The 24,028-nt window shown below is 36.9% G+C and overlaps 1 protein-coding gene across 1 annotated transcript in view; it reads right to left on the bottom strand.

Moving 5' to 3' along the window:
* The window catches only part of LOC122807572 (proprotein convertase subtilisin/kexin type 5-like), a 58,667-nt gene extending 37,964 nt beyond the window's left edge, over positions 1-20,703 (bottom strand). Inside the window, exon 1 of the mRNA XM_044078485.1 lies at positions 20,447-20,703. Within this exon, the coding sequence (XP_043934420.1) occupies positions 20,447-20,630 (184 nt within the window). The 5' untranslated portion in view covers positions 20,631-20,703. The remainder of the gene's footprint in view (positions 1-20,446) is intronic.
* Between the last annotated feature and the right edge of the window lie 3,325 nt (positions 20,704-24,028).

The following is a 24,028-nucleotide window of genomic DNA, read 5'->3' as shown; positions in this document are numbered from 1 at the left end:
TTTCCACCTTTTTTCCAAACTGCATTTCCAGGAAAGGGTACAAAGAAGTTAGTTTATGTGCAATTTGAATTATATTCAACAGCTCATAAAAATCATAGTGTCATCACACTAATCTAGGTTTTAAATTCACAGTAAAGCTCGGACTTTCCATGTTAGAATTTTTAAATAGCTCCTTTAAGCTTGTGATCAGCATTTTTATCCATTTCTGATGTATCTCAGCTTGATTTAACACTGTAGAACATGGTCTCCTTATTGTGCCTTTCTACTCTTACTGTGGTCTTTTTGCCCTGGAGGGGCTGGGCTCCTTCCTGTCTGGGTATCTCTAGAAGGTTTTGCAGGACAATATTTTCATTTATATTTGAAGTGTGGTATGACTCAGGGCATAATTTTAGTTCAACACATTGATGGTTAATATGCTGATGTGTTATTGTTTGTGTTATTATTGCTTTGCAGGTTATACCTAGCTGCAGCTTTCTTTCTCTCAGAAAATCCTGGCAAGTGTGTGGCTGATAATCATAGAGACTATGCATCATAGATTATATTGTAATCAGCTAGAACTCAACAGCAAAATGACCAGAGGCTTGGTAGAGCATGCTACCTTGCAAGAGTCCTCTGCCCTGACGTGGGCATTATTTATCATCCATGGTGGTACTAAACTAGAATTTATATTCAGACTCTATAATCTTGGTCTCACTAGTATTAAGTTATATTGTTTCTACCCGAGGAATACTGCCAGGCTCACGTTCTTGATATCTCTGAAGGCTATCTTTGCCATTATTCACAAAATTCATTGCTATCTTCATGGCAGTTGCACTTCCTTCTACCTGGGCCTTCTTGAAATTAAAACTGATGGTTAGTAGTTTGTGCTGAAGTCTGCTGAGTGGCTATTTATTGTTTTACATTACTATAAATGCAATACTTCAATGCTACTGAGACTGTACCTGCTGTCAAACAGGCTCCAGTTTGTATATAATGTCTTGGTTTTGGATTTTCTGTACTTACATGGTTTTGGTCCTTCCTACCTGAAAGACATGACTTCTTCCAGCTACCCTTCCAAGGGGCTGAACTTTGTCAGCATGGGGCAGCCGGTAGTCACTAGGAAGCATTTTTAAACATGTTGTTCAGGCCATGCCCTATCACATAGTCCTACTGCAGCCTAATGCCACACTGACTTTGAAAGTATTCCATATTTTCTTAGCTTACAGTACAGATCTAGCTAACCGTTTTTCAATCATACTTTAAAATATTTACTTGCCTATGTATGCTTGTTTTAAGTATTTTAGGTGCTTATTTTATTGTTTAATTTAATCCCTCTGAAATCAGTCTAGTATTTAAGGACAGAAATAAAGCAGAAAGTGATCAGTAAAGGAGTGCTAATCTGTCTGATGGAAAATATTGTTGTATAAATGACATCTGTGTCACTGGGTTCTCATAGGGAGTGAGACGTATGCTGAAACAGCAGCATCTGAATTGCTGATGTTAATTAGCTGACATTGCACTGTTAACCTGCTTTTTCTCAGTGATTTGATATTGTAGTATAATTGGAGACAGAGATAAATGTTGTATACGGCCAAGTACATGCCACCCATACTACTGACAGTCATTTCCACATTCACTCTTGCCCCAGTGTGTCATGCTATACCAAAACACCACTCTCCCCACCCAACCTCAGCCAAACTTCTCTTCCTAACAGCATCCATGTGTATATGTGGGTCTGCTTCAAAACACTGAATTACTATAATGTTAAACCACAAAACACTGAGACCATAACATCGAAATTATATAACAAAGAAAATTTAAATCACCGAGTCTTACATTATCAAAATTGTTACATGGTTATGGTTTAAAGTGCTAATTTTGTGGTTTCACTTTAAGAAGTTGCAGTATGTAGTAAACAAACATGGCAGATGGCATGTTCTGCAGTTTAAGAGAAGTTTTCAGGTTGTATAGCAAAAGATTATCAGATAGTGATTAAGCATTGTTGTGTTTGAGTGATGGATTTATTATTTTGAAAGAAGTCATGTTAGTGTTGTGGAAAATGATGGGATAAGAGCAGTTTTTATTTTGTATGTATGTGTTGTCAGGAAAATAGAGGAGATTGCAATACAGTGGGGGATGGGAAATTTACCTTGTCTCCACTGTAGTGCAATCTTGGAGTTGGTTTATTTAATTTGCAGAGGGGGTAGGGGGTGCAGTGGGGCTTGACCCACTGCAGAAACGTTGAAACAAGTGTGTCTGTTGGTTAAATTTGCAGTGTTATGTCATTTAGTTGTTCTAAGTTTTCAATGTTATGTGTTTTCAATGTTATGGTCTCAATGTTTTGCGGTTCAGTGTTATAGTAATTCAATGTTTTGAAGTAGACCCATATATGTGCACAGTGTACCGTGACTTTTATTACACATACAACTAAATACAGACTGCAGAAACTGTTGGTCTACAGAGTCTGTTTCTGGAGGTGTGCCATCTCACTATATGGTGTCACCATTGTCTGCTTGATGGAACTACATAGTGCACACCCATTGTGTGCACTGCAGTATGGTGTCTCACTGACACATGCTTGTGACATTATCCTTATTGCCCTGATATAATATGGCAATCTGTATGGGCCTCATTCATTGCAGGAGACCTGGTAACCACAGTCCAACATGCACAAACCTTTATCATGCTTGTTCTCCTACTAGTCATTACCTGATTACATGGCCTGTACATCTGGATCACTACCCAAGTTCCGATGTCTGTTCACCTAGCAATCTATGCACTATGGTACTTTACTACATAGTGTAAAACTGCTTACTGTGTTGAGCGTTTTCTTGTGGTCCTCAGGAGGAGTATTCTATCGTGTGTACAATTATTATTTGTGAGTTGCACAAGCTGCCACATGTATGCTATAGTCGGCCTCCCATTCTTTAGTGTATGTTGTGATTAAGTCACTTATGAATTCAACTGTTTGCTTTAATCATATAGTCATATAATATAATGACAATCACTGATGGCTAAGTTCCAGTAAATGTTCAAATGTCCCATAGCACTTAATTCATGAATAACTCATCTTTTAGGTCATCAGGTACTCCGTAAAAGGATGCAATCAGCAACCTGCTCCTTAGAATTAATGTATTTTGTCCTAACAATTATCTTTGAGCCACGAACAATAGTTCAGCAGAGGCAAAGTACATCTGGAACCATCATAATGCATGCTAGACATGCTATCAACATGTTTATTTTCTCTTGTATATCCTAGTATGTGAAATTTAGACTTAAACCAATAACCTTGTGTGGCTGTCCAGAATATAAAACAAATAACACTAAAAGAACTGGAAAGCCGCCGAGTAGAGTGCAATCACTAGTAAAACTTGTAACTAGTAACGAAAAGTGACACCGTCAACGTGCAAGATGCACGTTGACGGTGTCACTTTTCGTTACTAGTTACAAGTTTTACTAGTGATTGCACTCTACTCGGCGGCTTTCCAGTTCTTTTAGTGAAATTTAGACTTAATAGACTGTGGTCAAAAACAAGTTCCTTTATAACCCAGCTGATTAGACATGTAAAGTGCATATCATCCATGTAAAATAAGTAGTTTATTACAGATAACCCTTGCATTTACCTAAGTAATACACAGGTCAAGAGAATTATTTCAGACTGTACGTCAGCATTACTAAGCTTCACGTTTTGTAAGCAAGGGCGGAGGTGCGAGAAGACATCATCATATAGGTAGACAGATGGGAACCCCTTTAGCTTTCCTGGAGAAGTATATTAGTATGTGCAATTCTGATTATGGTGTGTGAGAACAGCTGTATACATAATGATACACCATGTAAGGGGAAAAGGATATTTCGATAGAAAACATAAATAAGAATGAAGAAATTAATTTCCTTTTCAGGGATATGAAAAATCATATTAGGAAATGGAATACTTATAGCTAAATATAAAGAAAATGAGTACAGTAATTATAGCGAAATATAGCAAAGCCTGATTCTGAGGTTGTGGAGTGAGGGGTATGATGCCAAACTGAGTATAACTGCTAAAGGAGTGGGAGGTTGGCATTTCCCTTACAGACAGAAGGTGCAGGGTTTAATTCTCACATGGGGTCATTGACTAGGCCTAAAATGGCCCACAAGGGTAGTCAGCCTAGTACTAAACTATGAAAGTCAGAATACAAAATGACAACATATAAGATGCATGTTTTAAGCACTATATAAATAGACCACCTGGTTGGAAATTTATTGGGGTTGGAGGGTGGTGGAGGTGTCATTTAGTTTGTTAAGACAATAAAGTGGTTGTTGATGCACATCTTAATGCAGGTTTGATTTCTTTAATCCAGGGGATGTGGTTCAACTAAGGAGCTATATGAAAACTGGCAGATTGCAAAGACATTTAAGGCTGTGAGCTGTAGTTCCTGTGGTACAGGGTTTGACTCCCTCGGCCCTCATTTGCATAATGTGAGATCTTAAGCAAATCACTTAACCAGGCATTGCTCTCAGTTTGCCCATAAAAAGGTGTTGTGTGCCAGTGGGCCTACCTAGTTACCATATTGGCATTATTACTTTTTCTGGGCTAAGACTGAAATAAGTCAGTTTGAGTCAGTGCTCAACCCTGATACCAAACTGAATAAATCAGTAAAAGTATATAAACTGAAAACTGACCTTAGTCAGAGTACTAGCGTGATAGAATGTGTCTCAGCTGGTCTGTTACCATAATATAAAAGAGACTGGACGCAGGAATGTTAGGCATGTCATGGAACCTTAGTGGTGAAACTGCCACAAAAAGGTTTGGTGGTACGAGTCTATATGCATAAATAAAGCAGATTCCTTGTGCCTGGATAAGCTGCTAACAGGCAGAGCTAGAAACAGTGTAAAAAACATACTCTTACTTAAGACTGCAACCAGGATTTCCTGCAATATCCCTTTGCATGCATTTCTTGGCTACTATGGATATTTTGATGGGACTACTTGAAGCAGTTATTGTTGGGAGGGGGTCCTATACATACAAGTTTCATACACTGTAAAAACAGAATACACACATAAAACGTAGAACGAAGAAAAACAGATGATGTGATAACTTAAATGAGAAAATAAAACAGTACACTAATCTGACTGTCTAACTCAACTTTTTACTTTTGTTTTATTTATGGAATACCGATTGTAGCAGTTTTATAGCTATGAATTCAGTTAATGGGATTTTAAAATTTTACACATACAGATTAATGGTCAGGAACACACCTACAGAGTAGAATGAATAGTACATATAAAACACAATGTACAGAATCTCTAATATAGAGATTGGTATGAAACATATGAATATTTGCTGATAAATGGAACAGAAGAATGATACTGTTTAGAAAATATTTATTACTATGACAAAGCAAGGCAACAAAAAGCTGAAAATATCAATCACAAAACATACTATTACAGAATGACAACTACAAATATTAGATCTGGATACAGATTTGATAAAGAATTTTCCAGCTACAATAGCATAGAAGGTCTTTTCATAGTGGAGAAATGATAATGGGGTGGTGGGTATGCAGGTACTGCAGACACCATATGTTTTAACTACACAAACAGAAAGTGTGTGTGTCTTCGCTTTTCGGGTTAGGGGAGTCGCCACCCGGAACACATGCTGCGGGCCTGGCAGGCCTAGCAACCTTCAACGCAAGACGGCAGCCGCCGCGGCATGTCCACACACAGTAGGCTTGCTTAACGAATCGAACGGGCAACGTCTAACTGTGAGGCGACAACGCTACCGCAGCACCACCACCGCGTAAAACAGAAAGTAATGCATTTAAAACTAACAATGAAGACAACAATTACTCATTCTAAAGAAACTTGACTATTTGCCCCTTTAAGACTGCACTGAGTTAGTTATGCATTCCACTTTATGACCTGAATATGACAATGGCATTACTTTTGAATGCAGCCTTCGCAGTAAGAAGTTCAACTACACATTACAAACTGTTACTATATAAATTAAAAGAAAAGGCATCAAAAACATATTTAATAGATAGCCATAGTTCAGAACTTGCCTAGCTTAACAGAACTTTGGCAAGTACAGGCCTTATACAGACTCACTTTGTAAAATAAATACTGGATGTGTTTTCATTTTTCATACCTTACTAAGGACAGCAAATATAATATTAAAGCAAATGTGATATTTGAAAAGGACGTGAAACTGCAGTTATGTTAAGGCAAACTGACACATAGCTTTATTGTTGTAACAAATGCAGGTATCTCAGCTGTAGTTTAGGATGGGGACAAGAAATTAGAAGAGAGAAAAGCCCACTAAAGCATGTTGCTCAACCTCAGATGAAATATAACTGCTCCTGAAGCACATAAATTTCAATGAATACTTAAAATGAATACAAGAAAATTAAAGGGATATATTAATTAACTAGAAGTTGCATCATTATCATACCAGTTTTAATTTCATAGTTAAATATGAGCAAAGAAAAATTCAAAGGCTGTATAATTTAATCATAAGTTCCATCAAAACAGTTTTATTCATTTTATGTGTCTAGACCATTTGTGCTATATGATTTTTTTTTATTTAATTGCTGCATAAATATTTCTCAGATGGCTACTGAGTGGCATATCATTTTAATTACTAAATGATTTAAATTTAGTGACTATGCTGATATTCCATTGGGAGTATTTTGTATATTTGTGGACTAAAGCACATATTTATTGAGAGGTGCTCTGAATATAGCTTATTTGCATGTTTAATCCTAGTCAGACAGCTACATATTACCTATACACAATTTCTAAATGCCATTCCCTTGCAAACTGTAAAACTTGGATATACGTGATCTTTATTGCAGTAGCTCACTCTGAAGGGAAAATAGTCCATATTTGTCAAATTTAAATTTGCAGCATTTTAATAATAAGACCTTTTCTTTATCTTTTTTTCCTAGCTTTAAAGTGGAACTAGAACTTTTGCATTAGTGGGACATAAAATCCAGCAGTATGAAACTTGGCTCTAGATGATTGCCACGGTTGTAGTGACACCACAACCTCACGTCTAAAAATGGGAAAAGGGGTTGTGGATGGATGGATGGATGGATGGGCTGGACTTTTAGATTATTTTTAAGCAAAAATGAAGTTTGTGATTGAGAAGCTTAATGGTGCAATCAAGTTTATTTGTAAGGTAAATAAAGGAGAAAGCTTCAAGAAAAAAAATCAAAAACTGAGTATATAGGAATTAACATTTCACGGCTTCATTGATTCAGCCACCAAACACATGACCTTCTAGTCTTCAAAACGTTTGATCATTGTAACTCAATGCTGATATTTACTGTGTCCCTTATATAAAAGAGGGCAATGATTGATTTCTAATTATAAGGGAAGCTTAATCCATTATTTGGGAAAGTGTTATGCAATATACATTTCATTTCTTTTTTTCTATCTTATTATTAGTTTCTAATTCCATGGTGGTGCAGCGGTAGTGTTGTTGCCTCACAGCAAGAGGCTCTCCTGTTCGATTTTCGGCTTGGGTTGGGAGTGCCTTCTGTGTGGAGTCTGCATGTCCTCCCTGGGGTCGAGTGGGCATTTGAAAAATATGCGTTGAATGGGTGTGCCTTCCTTGAAGGTTGGGCATCAGGCTGGCAACTTGACACCATAAAAACCAACTGTTAATCATTAGCGGACCGGAGTTCCACTGTGGTGACCCCTAACCGGGAAAAGCCGAAAGACAAACAACAATTATTAGTTTCTTTGATGTGGTGTTAGTTCCGACCAGTACTGTGCTCCAAACACAGATTTTCAAGCAGAATTGCAGAGGTCTCACCTACCTATTCCACAAAAAAAAAGTGCTGACAGTTTCTGATTCTTTTCTGAGTAGTTGAAACATTTCAACTCTGATTGTTTTCAATGGGCATTAGAAACTATGGAAGTGTGATCTTTTAGCTATTCTCCACCTTTGGTTGAAACACAAATATTTAAGTTGTCTAAGTGATTTAAACACTATTTTGAATCAGCAAATTATTTATATATATTTATCTGGACCCCATATCTGCTACAGTAGAAGGTAAGGTGTTTTTCATTTTGACTAAAAGTGATAGACTTTTGATAGATATTGCCTGCATGCAAGAATCATTGCACATTCCAAATATGTCTGATGGCCAACATATTAACAGAGATTGGCAAAATGAAACATTACCATTCAAAAAGAGTGCATATACCCCTCAGGAAAAGCTATTGAGGAATTCTGGCCATGACCAGAAATCCAAGCCTTGAAGAAAAAGTTTGAAAACATTGACCCTTAACCTCAGAGGAATAATGTCCATATTAACTGGCTACTAGAAAACAGTATGAATGAACCAATTACTTCCTTAGAGTTGCAATTTAGTTGACAAGAGGACTTCCACAGAGAGTCTGACCTTATCACTTAGTGGGCTCATTTGGTTGAATGTCAAACCACGTGTGTAGAAGAGAGGCCCAAACAATTAATCTGTAAAATCCTCTCCTGTGAAGCAAAGCCCTAACAAACCTTCAATGCCACAAGACAGAAAGGCTTGATGGGTGTTACTCATAAACACTGTATTCCAGGCAATAGATGTGGTATGCAGTAGAATGGCATGTCAACATTCTAAGTGGTTCATAAACATTGCTGCACAGTGGGGTAAGTTGCTATACTCAGTCTTACTCACATTGTGATGTCATAATGCTTCATGTATGGTACATTCATCAACATTTTGCCTTTCAACCCTGAAACACTGCTGCAACTGCATGTGTAATGCTCCTAAATACATAATGTTTCGGACCAGAACCACACACAGATCCCTTTCACTGATATTGTATTGCATATACTATTGAGCAAAGCAAGAATATAAGTGGATAAGTGAAAAGAAAAAAAGGTGAAAATGCTTTTTCATAGTAGGTAAATTTTCCCCATCCCTGATAAAGTGAAACAGCTGAGCTCCCACCAGTGGGAGTTCATAAACACTATATTCCCACATTACCATGTTATAGTACTGACTATAGCTCCATTGTCATGTCTAATGAATGAAAAAGATCTTATTAGCTGCAGAGCAATCTTGCCGATCATAGCACAAACAAGGCAGCTACTATGTTAAATATGTCAGACACTTTATAGCTTGTTTGGCAGCTGTTTCTAGCTGAAATGTCATGCCATATAAATAGTCAGTCTGAGGCACAAACTGTATAGTGTACTGGTATGTACTATGCATTCCAGCGCACAACTTAAAGATATCTATATAGTTTTCTGTGCCACTTATAATTACTGTAATACATATTTCTGAATTGCTGTAATGATACATCAATGCGCTAACCATACTGCGTAAAATTCTTTTGTTTACATATGCACTATGGTTAAGAACAGGGGCCTTATTCCAGACCACCACATACTCTAAGATGGAGGAGGTTTCAACTGCTGTGTTTAATAAGCACCTGAAGTATAGGCCCTACTTTGGCATTTCAGACAGATGGTGGCCAAGTAAAAGTTATTTAGCTCTCTGCCCTGCAGTTTGTATGGAAAGGAGGCAGATATTCTTTTAAAAACTATGACTAGGTACTGGTGTTTTTAAGGCAGAACTTGGTGATTTAGTACAGTGTTCTACTAGTATGCCTGTATGACAGATGTAAGCATCAGTCAGGCAAAAGGCAATCACGGGATCTTTATGACCACTCAGTAAGGAAGAAACAGTACTTCCTTGCAATTGACTCAAGGTAATCCAACGCCTTGAAACTAGATACTTCTAAAAAGGGTATGAATTTGAACCAGCGATTGAACATAATATAAACTAAGTGCCCCATAATATAAGGGAATCATGTTATTGTAAGCATCACACAGTTTGCCACATAAGCCTAACAGCAACAGAAGTAGAAGATGGGTAGTCCATGATATATTTAAGTATGTTTGTGTCTTTAGGCTTTTCCCGGTTAGGGGTCGCCACAGTGGAACTCCGGTCCGCTAATAATTGGCAGTAGATTTTTATGTACTGGCTTGCCGGGCCTAACGCACAACCTTCAATGAAGGAACGCCCATTCACGCATGTCGCTACACAGAAGACGCTCTAATTGGGAATCAAACGGGCAACATCTAACTGTGAGGCGACAACGCTACCACAGCACCACCACTGCAGTCCTCCATGATATATTTAAGTATATAAATATAAAAATAAGTCCAAGAAACATCCACAGGAACAAACATGGCAACAGTCTTAATGAATATAGAAGTATCCACTGAATGTAAAAACTACGAGATTAACTCAGTTGAAAATGTTTAATAATAAAATAGTAGGTAAGCGCTTTCACCATTTAGGTTTCATCAGACCATAAAAATTGAGCCAAAAACTCACATTTAAATACTGTTCATTAGAATACAATAGGTTACAATTAAAGGATGACATAATTTCCTTACACACATTAAATTGCAATTCTCTTGTAGCCTGTTCAAAGCCAGCTCAGAAATTACAATACAAGTAATATAAATCTAAAACCTTTTATATCCAGAGATATGATAGAACCAATATAAATTCAAACAGGAAGAAACATAAATAGTAGCCACCAACATATATATATATATATATATATATATATATATATATATATATATATATATATATATAAAGGTAAAGCATAAAAGCTAAATCTAAAAGTAACCTACAAAGGCTTATAAAAGTCTCCTATTCCGTAATATTGGTTTTAAAGGTATTTTATCATTCAGTCCTGGGTTCTTATCAGCTCTACACCTAATTATCCATCTTAATTTACATTCTTCTGTACAGTTACTAACGTCTCCACCACGAATTACGGCATAGGTGACTAAGAACAGTCAACTGAAGAATGATTTTATATAGTTTCTTATAGTGACCTACATTTTTATTTTGGGCTAGACGCCTTAACATCCTACATATTTTACATGATGTTGTCATTATGAAATGTACTTTTCTTATATTTTTATAAGCCTTTGTAGGTTACGTTTAGATTTAGCTTTTATGCTTTATATGGGTCACCTTCAGATGCCCGACAACGCTTTTCGCCGACACGGAATCCGACGGGACGAAAACACCGACAACGCAGATGACCGACAAGGTGAGAACCCGACGGACTCGGTAAGTGTGCGATCGAGTGAGGGATTTAGTGTTACGGAGCAGACAGGTAAGTGTGCGATAGTGAGGGACTGTGGGTTTAGGGGTGGGTTAAGTGAGTTAAGGTTAGGGTGCAGGTAGGGTGAGTGTGCGGTAGTGTCGGACCTTGGGGTTAGGGGTGGGTAAGTGAGTTAGGGTTAGGGTGCAGGTAGGGTGAGTGTGCGGTAGTGTCGGATCTTGGGGTTAGGGGTGGGTAAGTGAGTTAGGGTTAGGGTGCAGGTAGGGTGAGTGTGCAGTAGTGTCGGATCTTGGGGTTAGGGGTGGGTAAGTGAGTTAGGGTTAGGGTGCAGGTAGGGTAAGTGTGCGGTAGTGTCGGACCTTAGGGTTAGGGTTTGGGTTAGGGATAGTGGATATGTTATGTAGTGTATGTGTTGTTTACGTGTAGTGTGTTGGTGTAATGGTTTTCGGTGTTTTGCGTTGTCGGTATTTTTAGTTGTCGGTCTTTTGGTGTCGGTGATTAGTGTGTCGGCGAAACGCGATTTCAGGGATATAAAGGTGATCCATATATATATATATATATATATATATATATATATATATATATATATATAGATATATATATCTATATATATATATGTTGGTGGCTACTATTTATGTTTCTTCCTGTTTGAGTTTATATTGGTTCTATCATATCTCTGGATATAAAAGGTTTTAGATTTATATTACTTGTATTGTAATTTTTGCACTGCCTTTGAACAGGCTACAAGAGAATTGCAATTTAATATGTGTAAGGAAATTATGACATCCTTTAATTGTAACCTATTGTATTCTAATAAACAGCATTTAAATTTGAGTTTTTGGCACAATTTTTATGGTCTGATGAAGCCTAAATGGTGAAAGCGCTTACCTACTATTTTATTATTAAACATTTTCAACTGAGTTCATCTCGTAGTTTTTACATTCAGTGGATACTTCTATTTTCATTAAGACTGTTGCCGTGTTTGTTCCTGCGGATGTTTCTTGGACTTATTTTTATTATTATCTCTACTACAGGAACATTTATTCCTTGGAGGTACCTTATCATATATATACATATATATATATATATATATATATATATATATATATATATATATATATATATATATATTTAAGTATGGTGAGCAAAAAAGAAGTAGAGGCTAAAAGCCACAGATCAGAGGTCAGGTCTTGAACTTAACAGGGCTGGATATGCAGCCCCAGTTTATTAAGAAAACGTAAGCACTTTTATTTCCACAGTGTAAAATGAAACTTCATCCAAACTGAAATCAACTTACTTCCTCTGATGTGATGAAAACATCCCATCAAGTGACCCTGGCATATAAAATTAATAAAAAAAAACTAATAATAAAAAAAAGTATTTTAATAATATTAGAAATGCCAACAAATGTGTTTTGAAAAAAGCCAGCTCATTATTTTGCAAAGTGTAGTACCAAAACCTACTGTGTGTATGAATTTGTCTATATATATATATATATATATATATATATATATATATATATATATATATATACACACACACACATATATATATATATATATATATATATATATATATATATATATATATATACATGTACGCGTTTTAATATTTATGCATGTTTAATTGTTTTTTAAGACATTCACTGTTTAGAAATTTTATTTTAAACGGTCGCATTTTTAGTATGTTGCTGTCAGGGTCACATGACAGGATATTTTCGTACAACATGAAAGGAAGTGGGTTGCTTTTATTTCTGATGATGTTCCATTTTTCACTGTGGGAATGAAAACAATTAACTTTTTAAATAAACTGTAGCTGCATATCCTGGTATAATAATAGTCACAGTTATACATTTCAACATGCTCTATGCAAACATGTACACTAGTCCTGCCAAGGCAGATTAGTTACAGTATGACTACATTCAAAGGATAACAAGGACTAGCTAATTTTAGCTAGTTAATTTTACCAACAGGATGCTTTTTTATCACCAATTATAGGCACCTTATTGACTGTGTATACCGCAGATGTTTGATTCTGATAAAGCAAATGAATGAATGAACATATAAAATGAACAAATAATACCTACAATATTTTATTTCAGCTTATTCCTGTTAGGTGCATCCACTACAGCCCAATGCAACCCTTCTGCAACACAAAGCTCTTCAAAAATGATACTTTAATGACTGTTTACCCTTCATGTGTCTGGTTGTGATCAAAATAATGGATAACTAATTAGCCGCAGTAATATACTTCAGCTTGTTATTCTCATGTTCATACAGAGCAACTTGTTGAAATCCCAAATGCACACACACACACACACACACACACACACACACACACACACACACACACACACACACACACACACACACACACACACGCACACACACACACAAACACACACACACACACACACACACACACACACACACACACACACACACACACACACACACACACACACATAGGTACCCATCAGATATTTTACTTTATTGACTACATACTCCTCAGATGCCTGATTGTAACAACATAATGCATAAATACTTATATACTCACAGTAGTATACTTTAGCATGTTGCTTGTCCAATGCATAAAAGTACAACTCATTGCAACCCCCACATGTGCATTCAGAGACAGATACAGACTCACAGAGATGCAGACTGATCAACAGAGACACAGACATACACACATTGGCATGCATAAATAGCTGTACAGCAAATATAGCCACATTTTTTAATCTGTACAACTAAGAAGTCTAATTAAGATCAAATGAATAAATAAATTCATAAATAATGCCTATGGAAATAATGGTGCCAAATGACTATAGTGTAATCCCACACACAGACACATACACTGATATATCCACCATTTACAATAATTTTATTAATCTGGTATACCTCTAGGGCCGATTGTGAAAAAAGAATGACTAACTGCATAAACAAACAAAATAATATATTTCAGCATGCTGTATTCAAAGGCATATGGTGTAGCACATTGCAGCATCGATGTGATCATATGTGCAAGTGCACAAACACAAAAAAGATACTTACTAAATATAGCCACTTTGCTAACTATGTGCACCTCAGATGTTTGATTGTGATCTAATGGATAAATACATAAATAGCCACAATAATACTTTTAAACTTGTTGTCAGACACATAAAGTACAATACATTGCACCCCCTACAAGTTTGTATGTATGCTCGTGTATACACACACACACATATACACATAAATAAATACACATTCACCCAAACAAAATATAAAATGTAGAAAGCATATAAAATGCATACAATCATACTGCCTATAGGTTGGTTGCCAACAGTCCAACAGTTCCCTTGAACAGAGGAACCCTAGTACACAAGTCAGTTTACAAAAGTAATAAAACGCACACATGCACGTGCACATGAGTGCGTGCATGCGTGCACGCACACACACACACACACACACACACACACACACACACACACACACACACACACACACACACACACAAATATATCATGCTTCTTTTTAAGTATTTGAAACATTTAAAAACAAATTAGTGTTTCGACAAGCATATAAAACAGAGTATGTCAGTCTAAGACATTATTTATTATGCTTTTCATTTAAAAGCAATGCTATCAGATGGATTTCTTACATTATTTTTTATATCTATTAAATGTTCATAAACTGTCTTCCTAACTTATCTTTTTGTTTGTTCTGTGCAGAATTTTTCATATGGACAAAAAAAAAAACATAAAGAACATCTTCCTAGTAACAATTTTGATTATTATGATATTTCTGTCATTGTCCATTTTAGAGTGAATGACTTGAGACGTACCTCCCTGGACTACATGAAAAGACACATGGAAGATCTCTCGGATCATGTAGCCCAGGCAGGTATGACCCTAGCCCTGAGTAGTATCCTGCCCTCACCCAGAATGATACCACAATATAAGGACAAAATGATTGACTTCAATAATTGGTTAAGCTTCTGGTGTCATTCAAAGGGGATCCAGTATCTGACTGCATGGGATGACATGATCGACAAGCCACAATGCTTTGCAAGAGATTGTTTGCTCCTGTTACCTCCTGGGATTCAGGTTACTGGCTAAGGCTCTTGCCACCCCTATAGTGTCTTTTTTTGGCAAGGTTCAAAGGACAAAACTACCACCATAACAGGTACAAACAAGCAAAATCTGAAGGTAATGCTATTCAATGCTAGAAGTCTAAAACTCAGGATGCACTCTCTTGAGGCTCTCCTAAAATTGGAGAACATCAATATCTGTGCAGTAACTGAGACCTGGTTCAAAGCTCCAGAGAACACCCCTGCAATACCAGGCTACAACTCATACCACAGGACAAAATTACCACCATAACAGGTACAAGCAAGCAAAATCTGAAGGTAATGCTATTCAAGGCTAGAAGTCTAAACCTCAAGATGCACTCTCTCGAGGCACTCTTAAAAATGGAAAACATCAATATCTGTGCAGTAACTGAGACCTGGTTCAAAGCTCCAGAAAACACCCCTGCAATACCAGGCTACAACTCATACCACACTTTTCGGCCACCAAACCAGGATCAAAACACTAAAGGTGGTGGAGTATACATATTCACCAAGGATATTCACACCTTCAGGCTGGTTGCCCAACACAATGGATCTGAAATTCTCCAGGTGCAACAAACACTAGGTAAGACTTCAATACAAATTGTAGCTTGCTACAGATCCCCTACCATGCCCCAAGATTCTCACTACACCTTTCTAAATATACTGAAAAATATTACGATACAACCAAACACCCTAATACTGGGTGATTTCAGCTACCCTGCCATTAACTGACAAAACTACTCCTGTACCAACACCTTTGCTCAACGGTTCTTGGAATTCACAATTCCAATGCCCTAGAGCAACTAATTCATAGTCCCACCAGGGGTTTCAGTATTCTAGACCTGGTCATTACCAGCATGGGAGATCGATGCTCCACACCAGTGGTCACCCCCTCGTTGGTCAGATCATACCATAAGCTAATCACCCTTGACATCTACATCCCACCCCCCTTTAAGGAAACCTCCGTAAAAAACCTTCTCCAAAGCCAACTTCATGCTTCTCAAGTCAGAAGTAACAAATTTCATGACACCCATGCAGATGGGAAGTGGAAGTTCAACTGCCGAATCCTACACTAAGGTGCTGTACAAGCACATTCACTCGTGCATGGACCAAGCCATCTCAAATGGAATCAAGATGCTGTCTTCTAAAAAAAGGAAGCCAATCTGGTGGTCCCCTGCCATAAACAAGCTGTACAACAGAAGGAAGAAACTGTTGCAGAAAAGAGGAAGAACCCAGGATTCAAAAAACTCCCACACCAGCCTCAGTAGAAAGCTGAGATCCTTCATAAAATTTTCCAAAGCTAGTTACGAAAACGAAATTGCCAAAGATTCCAAAGACAACCACAAGGCATTCTAAAGCTATGTCAAGAATCTTAATGGCAATACTCAGATCTGCTCTGAGCTACAGCAGAATGGCACTAGATATACTGATCCCAAGGATATTGCCAATATCATGGCAGTTAGATTCAGTGCCAACTTCACCCCCTCTCGCCCCCTAAAGGGCCCATCTCAATACTGAAAGAATGCCAAATTCTGGTAATCATGGCCACTCAGGTAAAAAATGCATTCTCCAAAGCCAAGAATACAGCATCCATGGGACCAGACGACATCCCGGGCTGTGTACTGCATGAACTACAAAATGAACTGGCACCTCACCTATGTGTCATGTTTAATTATAGCCTCACCTCAGGCTTCATGCCCACAGAGTGACGCGCAGCTACAGTCATCCCACTCCACAAGGGAGGATCCACTTTGGATCCCGGGAACTACTGTCCCATCAGTCTGATGAGCCTGATCTGCAAGTCCATGGAACGTATTATCATGGAACTTATAAATAAAGACATTGGCAACCTTCAAACATTGAACCCCACCCAGTTTGGGTTCGTGAAGGGCCGATCTTGCCTCCTGAACTTGATCGACTTCTTTGAATCAGTCTCCAAAGCCATGGAAGAGGGTAAGGTGGTTCACACAGCCTACTTGGACCTTGCTAAGGCTTTTGACACAATCTCCCACTCTGGAATCATAGATAAACTTACTAAGCTGGACATTAATCCCTACATCACTTGATGGGTTGCAAACTGGCTTACTGACAGAACACAGATTGTAAAAGTGGCGACTCCAAATCCAGCTCCAGACAAGTGACAAGTGGTGTACTGCAGGGTTCTGTTCTGGGATCACTCTTGTTTGGCATCTACTTCTCTGAAGTACAAGCCAACACTAAGGGACTCTGGCTTACAAAGTTTGCAGATGACTGCAAGCTGGGAGCCATTATTGAATCCCTAAATAATGTGGATATATTACAAAAGGGCCTTACAGAAACAGATGCCTGGTGACAGAGCCGTGGGCTCAAGCTAAATGCCAAAAAATGCATAGTTGTCCCCTTTGGGAAAAAAACATGTACCTGTGAACTACCACATAGGTGGCAGTACACTAAACATCAAAAGTGTGATAAGAGACCTAGGGACACAGGTGGACAGTAGTCTCACTTTTGATAATGACATAGCCACAGCAGTTAAAAAATCCTTCTATGTGACACACCTCTTCACTAAGGGCTTTTCATCCAGAAAAAAAGGAGGTCATTGTCTCTCTGTACTCATCCCTCATTAGACCCATTAAAGAACACAATGCCCCATTTGGTATGTACCTCAAAAGACATCTGCAGCAACTAGAAAGGCCACAAAAATCCCTCAGAAAAAGATTCACAGGCCTAATGCAGATGCCTTATGCTGAGCATCTAAAGAAACTCCAGCTATACTCTGTCACATATCACCTATTCAGAGGCTATCTCTGCCTAACATACAAGGCCATGTCAAACCCAGAGTTGCTGGACATGCTACACTTAAAGAAATCCCAATCCTTCCAAGCCACATGCTCCAGGGATCTTAACCTTGTCATCACGATGAATAAAACATGCTGGAGGGATAGGTTCCTGACCCAGAGATTTCCCTACTCTGGAATAGACTGCCCATACATGTCAAGCAGAGCGCCTCAATGGCCCTCTTCAACAGGAACCTTGACGATTGGATGGGAGATAGGAAATTCACCCCGGGGATCACATCAGCAGCCCTGCTAGACAGGGGTCCAGGAAAGTAAATATTTGTGGGAAGCAATAGCCAGGGAATCATTATGGCTAGGCTTCTATAGGCCCTAGGGCCGATAGCCTAGTACCTACCTATGAGCCATTCACAAAAGCATGTTATCTTCAGTCAAGATATACACAAATAAAACATGTGTTACATTCACAAACTTCATTGGCAGAAAAATAAATACTTATAACTTCATCAGCTATACTAGGTATGCTCCTTTAAGATACCTTCATGCACAACAGTGATAGTGTCATCAAACCTAAAGAGATTTTTAAATGTTTTCGATGTTTTCTTGAAAAAGATGCATGACATACTCTTATGTCAAGGACTTCACAACCTTCATGGTTAAATCATAAATCACTTAGTTGTTGAAAAGTCAGTGTTGATTATTTAGTTGTTTAAAAAAAATGTTTAAAAAATATTTATGTATGAATGTATGCATGAATGTATTTAGTTAGTTATTTAGTTATCTAATAAATATAACTCATTAGATCTTGTTTTTGATTGGTGGATATTTTCTTTATATTTGTGAGGAGGGAGGGTTATTTTTAACAAACCTATGAAGGAGTGAGCTGAAGCACCAGTTTCAGTATAAATAAAAATTATTTAGTGCTCAATTGATTTACAAATGGATTATTTTTATTTTTTTATTATTTTTTTATTTTACAACTGAAAACCGCCCCACCCTTTCTTAGGATTGATGAACTGGCATCAACCGCTCATTCCTACCATTGCCTACCCTTCCAGTGCTTGAGTCTTTAATCCAAATGATATCCTTTGGGTCCAAGTCAGGTCTTTATCGCACTGTACTACAGAGCCAGGCAAGTAAACTTGCCATTTATTTTCATTTGTATATTATTTGCAGATTATCTATGTAAAATGAACACTAGTTTATTTGCATTCATCTTTGTTATTAGGGCCATGCATTTTGTAATGTGAAGAGTATTAACCACCATATTTATATGATTGCATATGTGAAAAATAGTGTATTATGCAATGTTTATGGTCGACATCTGTTTTCCCCATTATTTTTTAGCTCTTCCCAGCTTCCACTGTAAGTGAGCCTGGTATAAATGCATAACCCAGTTTTTAAAACTTATACGAAAATATGTTGAAAACCCTTCATTCAAACCATTTTATATATCAGACAGCAGTAAAATAGGGAATTTCCCTGATGTGCAAACCATGAATTTGTTATAACACAGTGCCTATTCTCAGGAGCAGTAGCTGTTACAGAAAATTCCCCCATCCGCATTACAGTGAACCACCTATTGCATTTTGCTTTGTGCAGGTTCATGTACACATGAGAGGAAAAAAGATAGGAGACCAAATGCCTGTGCCCTTATTAAATGGAATGATTTATTTCATTTCAGCTGCAGTCTAAATTTCATACAGAACCATACTTGAAGTTTAAGTTTTAGTTTCATGTGGGAGTTAAATAAACTTACTTGATTCTGTTTGAAGGCAGAACTGCAACTTTTTCAAGAAGGTTTAAATACTATAGCAATCACTTTCTTTGTGACAGTAAGTAGACATTTTTACTACTCTTTGCTACACGCTTTAGGTGACTGGACTCTTTCTCTTATTGCTCAAACAGAACAGTAAAAGTGACACCTCATCTTTCTGAAAAGTGTTTTCGAAGACAATATTTACTAAATTTACATATTACAGCTTATTTCATAAAGATGAATGTAATTATACTTGCTTGGCAATATCTCTTTAATTGTTATTCTTTTATGAATCTGATTTTTAATCTACACACAGTGCCTACACATTTATACCTTCATCGTTTACTTAGTGTAGAGGACAAAAGCAATATAGTAATATATTCATCTGTTATCGACAGAAGTTGATTTAAACACGTGTACACACAGACACACAAACACACATTAGACAGCAATTCTTATAATTATCCATTAGAAATATTACGGCAATAATGATCATTTCTTCAGCTCTAATGTTTAAAACAAACATACAAACTCTAACAGGCCATTGATCACACAGGCAAACATAACAATTAACCCTAAAATTTAGCCATCTGATTTTTCAAGGATGCTACATTTTAATATGCATCAGAGATAGGACAAAATCAGTATCTGCAAAATATCTGCCATTACATTTCAATTTTGTTATCATCTAACAAAAAGAAAAAAAAATAAAATAAAACATTGTTTAACTCCAGTGTACATTTTCATTATAGTTTCATCTTACCTATTCCACACTGAGTGCAATTAAATAGTTCATGTCCATTGCATTCCATACAGTTTGGGTGGCAATCCACACACTGGTTATTCAAAGCAAACTCTCCAATTGGACACGAAGGTAAACTGTTCATACCTTTAAAATAAACAAAGACAAAAATAATTGTAAATAACTTCACTTTTGAAAAATTCATCTCTTCCTTACAAATTGTACCACAACACCAGACACCTAAATTAATACACCAGTTATCTTCAGCCTAAACAAGACTGAAAGAGTATTCTCCAATTAAGAAAGAAAAGCAGGTTAGACCAGTTTGGGGGCAGGTCACCTGGAGTTCTGAATGATCACATTGTGTGCTTTGTTAAGCATTTTTTGAATTACAGTTCTGAAGACCGGTCTAATTTCTAGCTGAATTTCTCATGTCAGAGTAAATGCTGAATATAACACAATAGTGTCTCTAAATTTCTTCAGCCAAGCAAGAAAGAAGAAGGCAACAAACACAAAGCAGGTATTATTCTGGAATGCCTTAAAGCAGTAAACCAAGATACCGTGTCTGTAATTATTCAAACCTAGACCTAGTCAACACAACTGCCCACTTTTTGGAAAGCAACTCTGTATATTTTACAGTTGTTAAGCATTGTTTATTAACATGCTACATTTAAAGTTAGTATTTGAATTGTCTAGAAAGTGCATTGATAACTTTTTTGCATGTTAAGAAGGATAAAATGCATTGTAATGCCACCATGTTTTACTTGTATTTGGTTACACTACCACTTCACATAGTGAAATGAATTAAACTCAGCCCTTTTTTGTTGCAATGAATCCAATGATTAACTAATTTATAGCTGCAAAATTTGAATTCCAAAGACAACATAAACAGTTCTAAGTACTAAACTTGTTTTTATTTCATTGTGCTGGAGGAGAAAAAAAAAAGAAAATATTCAATTACAGTTTTATCCAAGAGAAACACTTCATAGTTTTCAGTATGCAAAATAAAAATAAAGGAACAATGTAAATTATAAACACAAATTAATATTTTGTGCCATTAAGAAAAAAAAATTGAATATGCATAGCTTTTAAGAACAACATACTTTAGTTAAGAAAAAATAGTCTGCTAACTCAAATATGCAGGATGCAATTTCCAGATAAAGTCTGCTTTGCAGGATGCCAGTTCACACAATGTCAGGCAAATGCATGATATAATACAAAAAGCAGAACATGCTAGAAATACAAATTAGCAAGTACGGTATATGCAACTGAAGCCACTGGATTGTATAAATACAAATAAAATTAGTTGTAGAAGTCTCAAAAACTTAAGTACCAAACAAACATCAGTGGCAGACCTCTAGCCTAAATCAATGTAAATAAACATAATTATTAGCAAAAATGGACTTTAATGCAGTCATACTTGGAAACACACTGGCAGAAACCATACAACAGCCAACACAAGCAGCACAAAAATGTTTGCACAAAGTTCAATTCGGCATAAACTATTTTACAATATTGTAAGCTAGCTAAAGGGATATGATATCTTCTGTCAGACTGGTGCATCCTCAACATGCTTATCCAAATGTACAGAGACCTGCAGTTGCAGGTTGGAAAGGACTGCCAGTTCCCTGACAAGCAGTAATAAATGCAGTCATCTCCTTCCTTGCAAATGGTCACCTCAAGTGGTGTGCAGGCAACAGCAAGGTATGTCTCAGTCATTAGTGAGTAGCATCCCAAACCAGTTTAAGAACTGCATAAGACAGCACAGTCTTGTGTATATTCCATTGTTTAGTAGAAATACCAGCCATCAAAGCTGTTTGGATGCAAAATATCCTGGAAGCAATCATGATGTCCACATATGACATGTATAGCACCATGTCTTTAAAAATAGCTGTATATCATGTAACCATTTTGTGGTAGACAAAGGATATCAAATGAAGCCATTTGCTGTAATGCTGCTGTGAGAACCAATCATTAGCATATCTGTTGCACCCAGATCATCATCAGACAGGTGTATTCACATCTAAAGGCACAATTTGAATGAGTGGATGTATACAGCAGAACTCTAGAATATGAAACCAAAATATGCACTGCATTAGTATTACCTGCTCATTTCTGTATAATATAATACTGCAAACTGTGGCAAGATAACCAGCAAGAACCATCACTATCATAAATTTACAAGGAATATGAACTATGTGTGAGCATGCAGAGGGAATAACACTAGACTAAAAGTATGGCCAACAACAGTGACAAATGTGCGTCATGCAGATATGCAACACTTAAATCCAACATCTGTTCACTTATGGTATGCATCAAGAATGGCCCTATAGCCCATGTCACTGGCAACAATATATGTATCACATGTCTGGCATTAAGAGCATATGGCAGATTAACACTGCTGTCTTGGGCTATGCCCAACACCAGCCACATCCAAATGAGCTTCACCCTGTACAGCTAAAGAGCCAGAGTTATGAACTAGCTTTCTATTATCCAACCTACCGAACTCTCAGCTCAGTGCCTTTTATTGCTATCTTACTAATAGTAACTGTATCTTGGCCCAAATTGTTCTGCATTTGCACAAATGCAATGCTTTCCAAAAGATGCTAATAATACCCTTTTCAATGTTACTATCTCTTCCTTCCTTTGCAGTAACATGTTTTGATCAAGTAGACCAGTCTGCCATGCTAAGGTCACAATTACTGTGTATTCTTATAATGATCCTTCCATACTACTAACTTAAAATAACATTAGCTAAGGAGTCTCTCTCTCTCTCTTTAAAAGATAAATTCCAGCACTTATAAGTTACCATTACTGAGCAAATATTTTCTAAACACAAATAGGTAACTAACCTCAAGTTTTTGAGATATAATAGTAACATTCTTAAGCATTACAGTTTGAAAATGAAATATGCGAACACGCATACACAGAACATTTTAAAATAAGAAGCTTTGCAGGGAAAATTGCATAAGAAAACAAGTGTTTTACAGCTAGCTGTATATATCACTGCCAATAACTAAAGAAAACTGAAATCTTTTTATCCCTGACTTTTATAACCATTTAAAAACTGCAAAAGACCAACAGGCAAAGTTCATAAATGAGTTCTCTGACTCTGGGTAGCAGTCTATCTCAGTTTTCATTTGCAGTCTGTATAAACACTTTTTTTATTACTCTTAAGCTTGTTAGAAGTCCAGCAAATACTGCAGCATGTATGCAGAGACAGACTGAAATTACTGATGAGCAGATTTTTAAAAATTCACTTTACTTGAAGAGCTGAAGAACCTCCAGAGTGTTGTCCAGGAAAGAATTGACTCTAGGAAATATTCACTTGGCACAGTATTTTGGGCAACACAACCCCCCACAATATTTTTTGCATTAGATAAATAATTTTTGACCCTTCACTTTCTGCAGGGTCAGAACTTTGAATTCATATAATTTCACTTTATAATCACAAATAGGTAACAGAGCTTTAACAGGAGGCTAAATAAAATTTCACTTTTGAAAGCACTGCTGTCTTTCTATGGAAAAAATATATACTTGTACAACACTTCATACTGTATGTCTTCATTGTATATTTACAGAAAAAAAAATTCAAGTGCATGT

This window comes from Protopterus annectens, chromosome 7.part1 (assembly GCF_019279795.1).
Source record: "Protopterus annectens isolate FY-2018-M chromosome 7.part1, PAN1.0, whole genome shotgun sequence".
Lineage (NCBI taxonomy): Eukaryota > Metazoa > Chordata > Ceratodontiformes > Protopteridae > Protopterus > Protopterus annectens.
The sequence above is the reverse complement of the archived record's forward strand: the minus strand, read 5'-3'. Positions and strand labels throughout refer to the sequence as shown.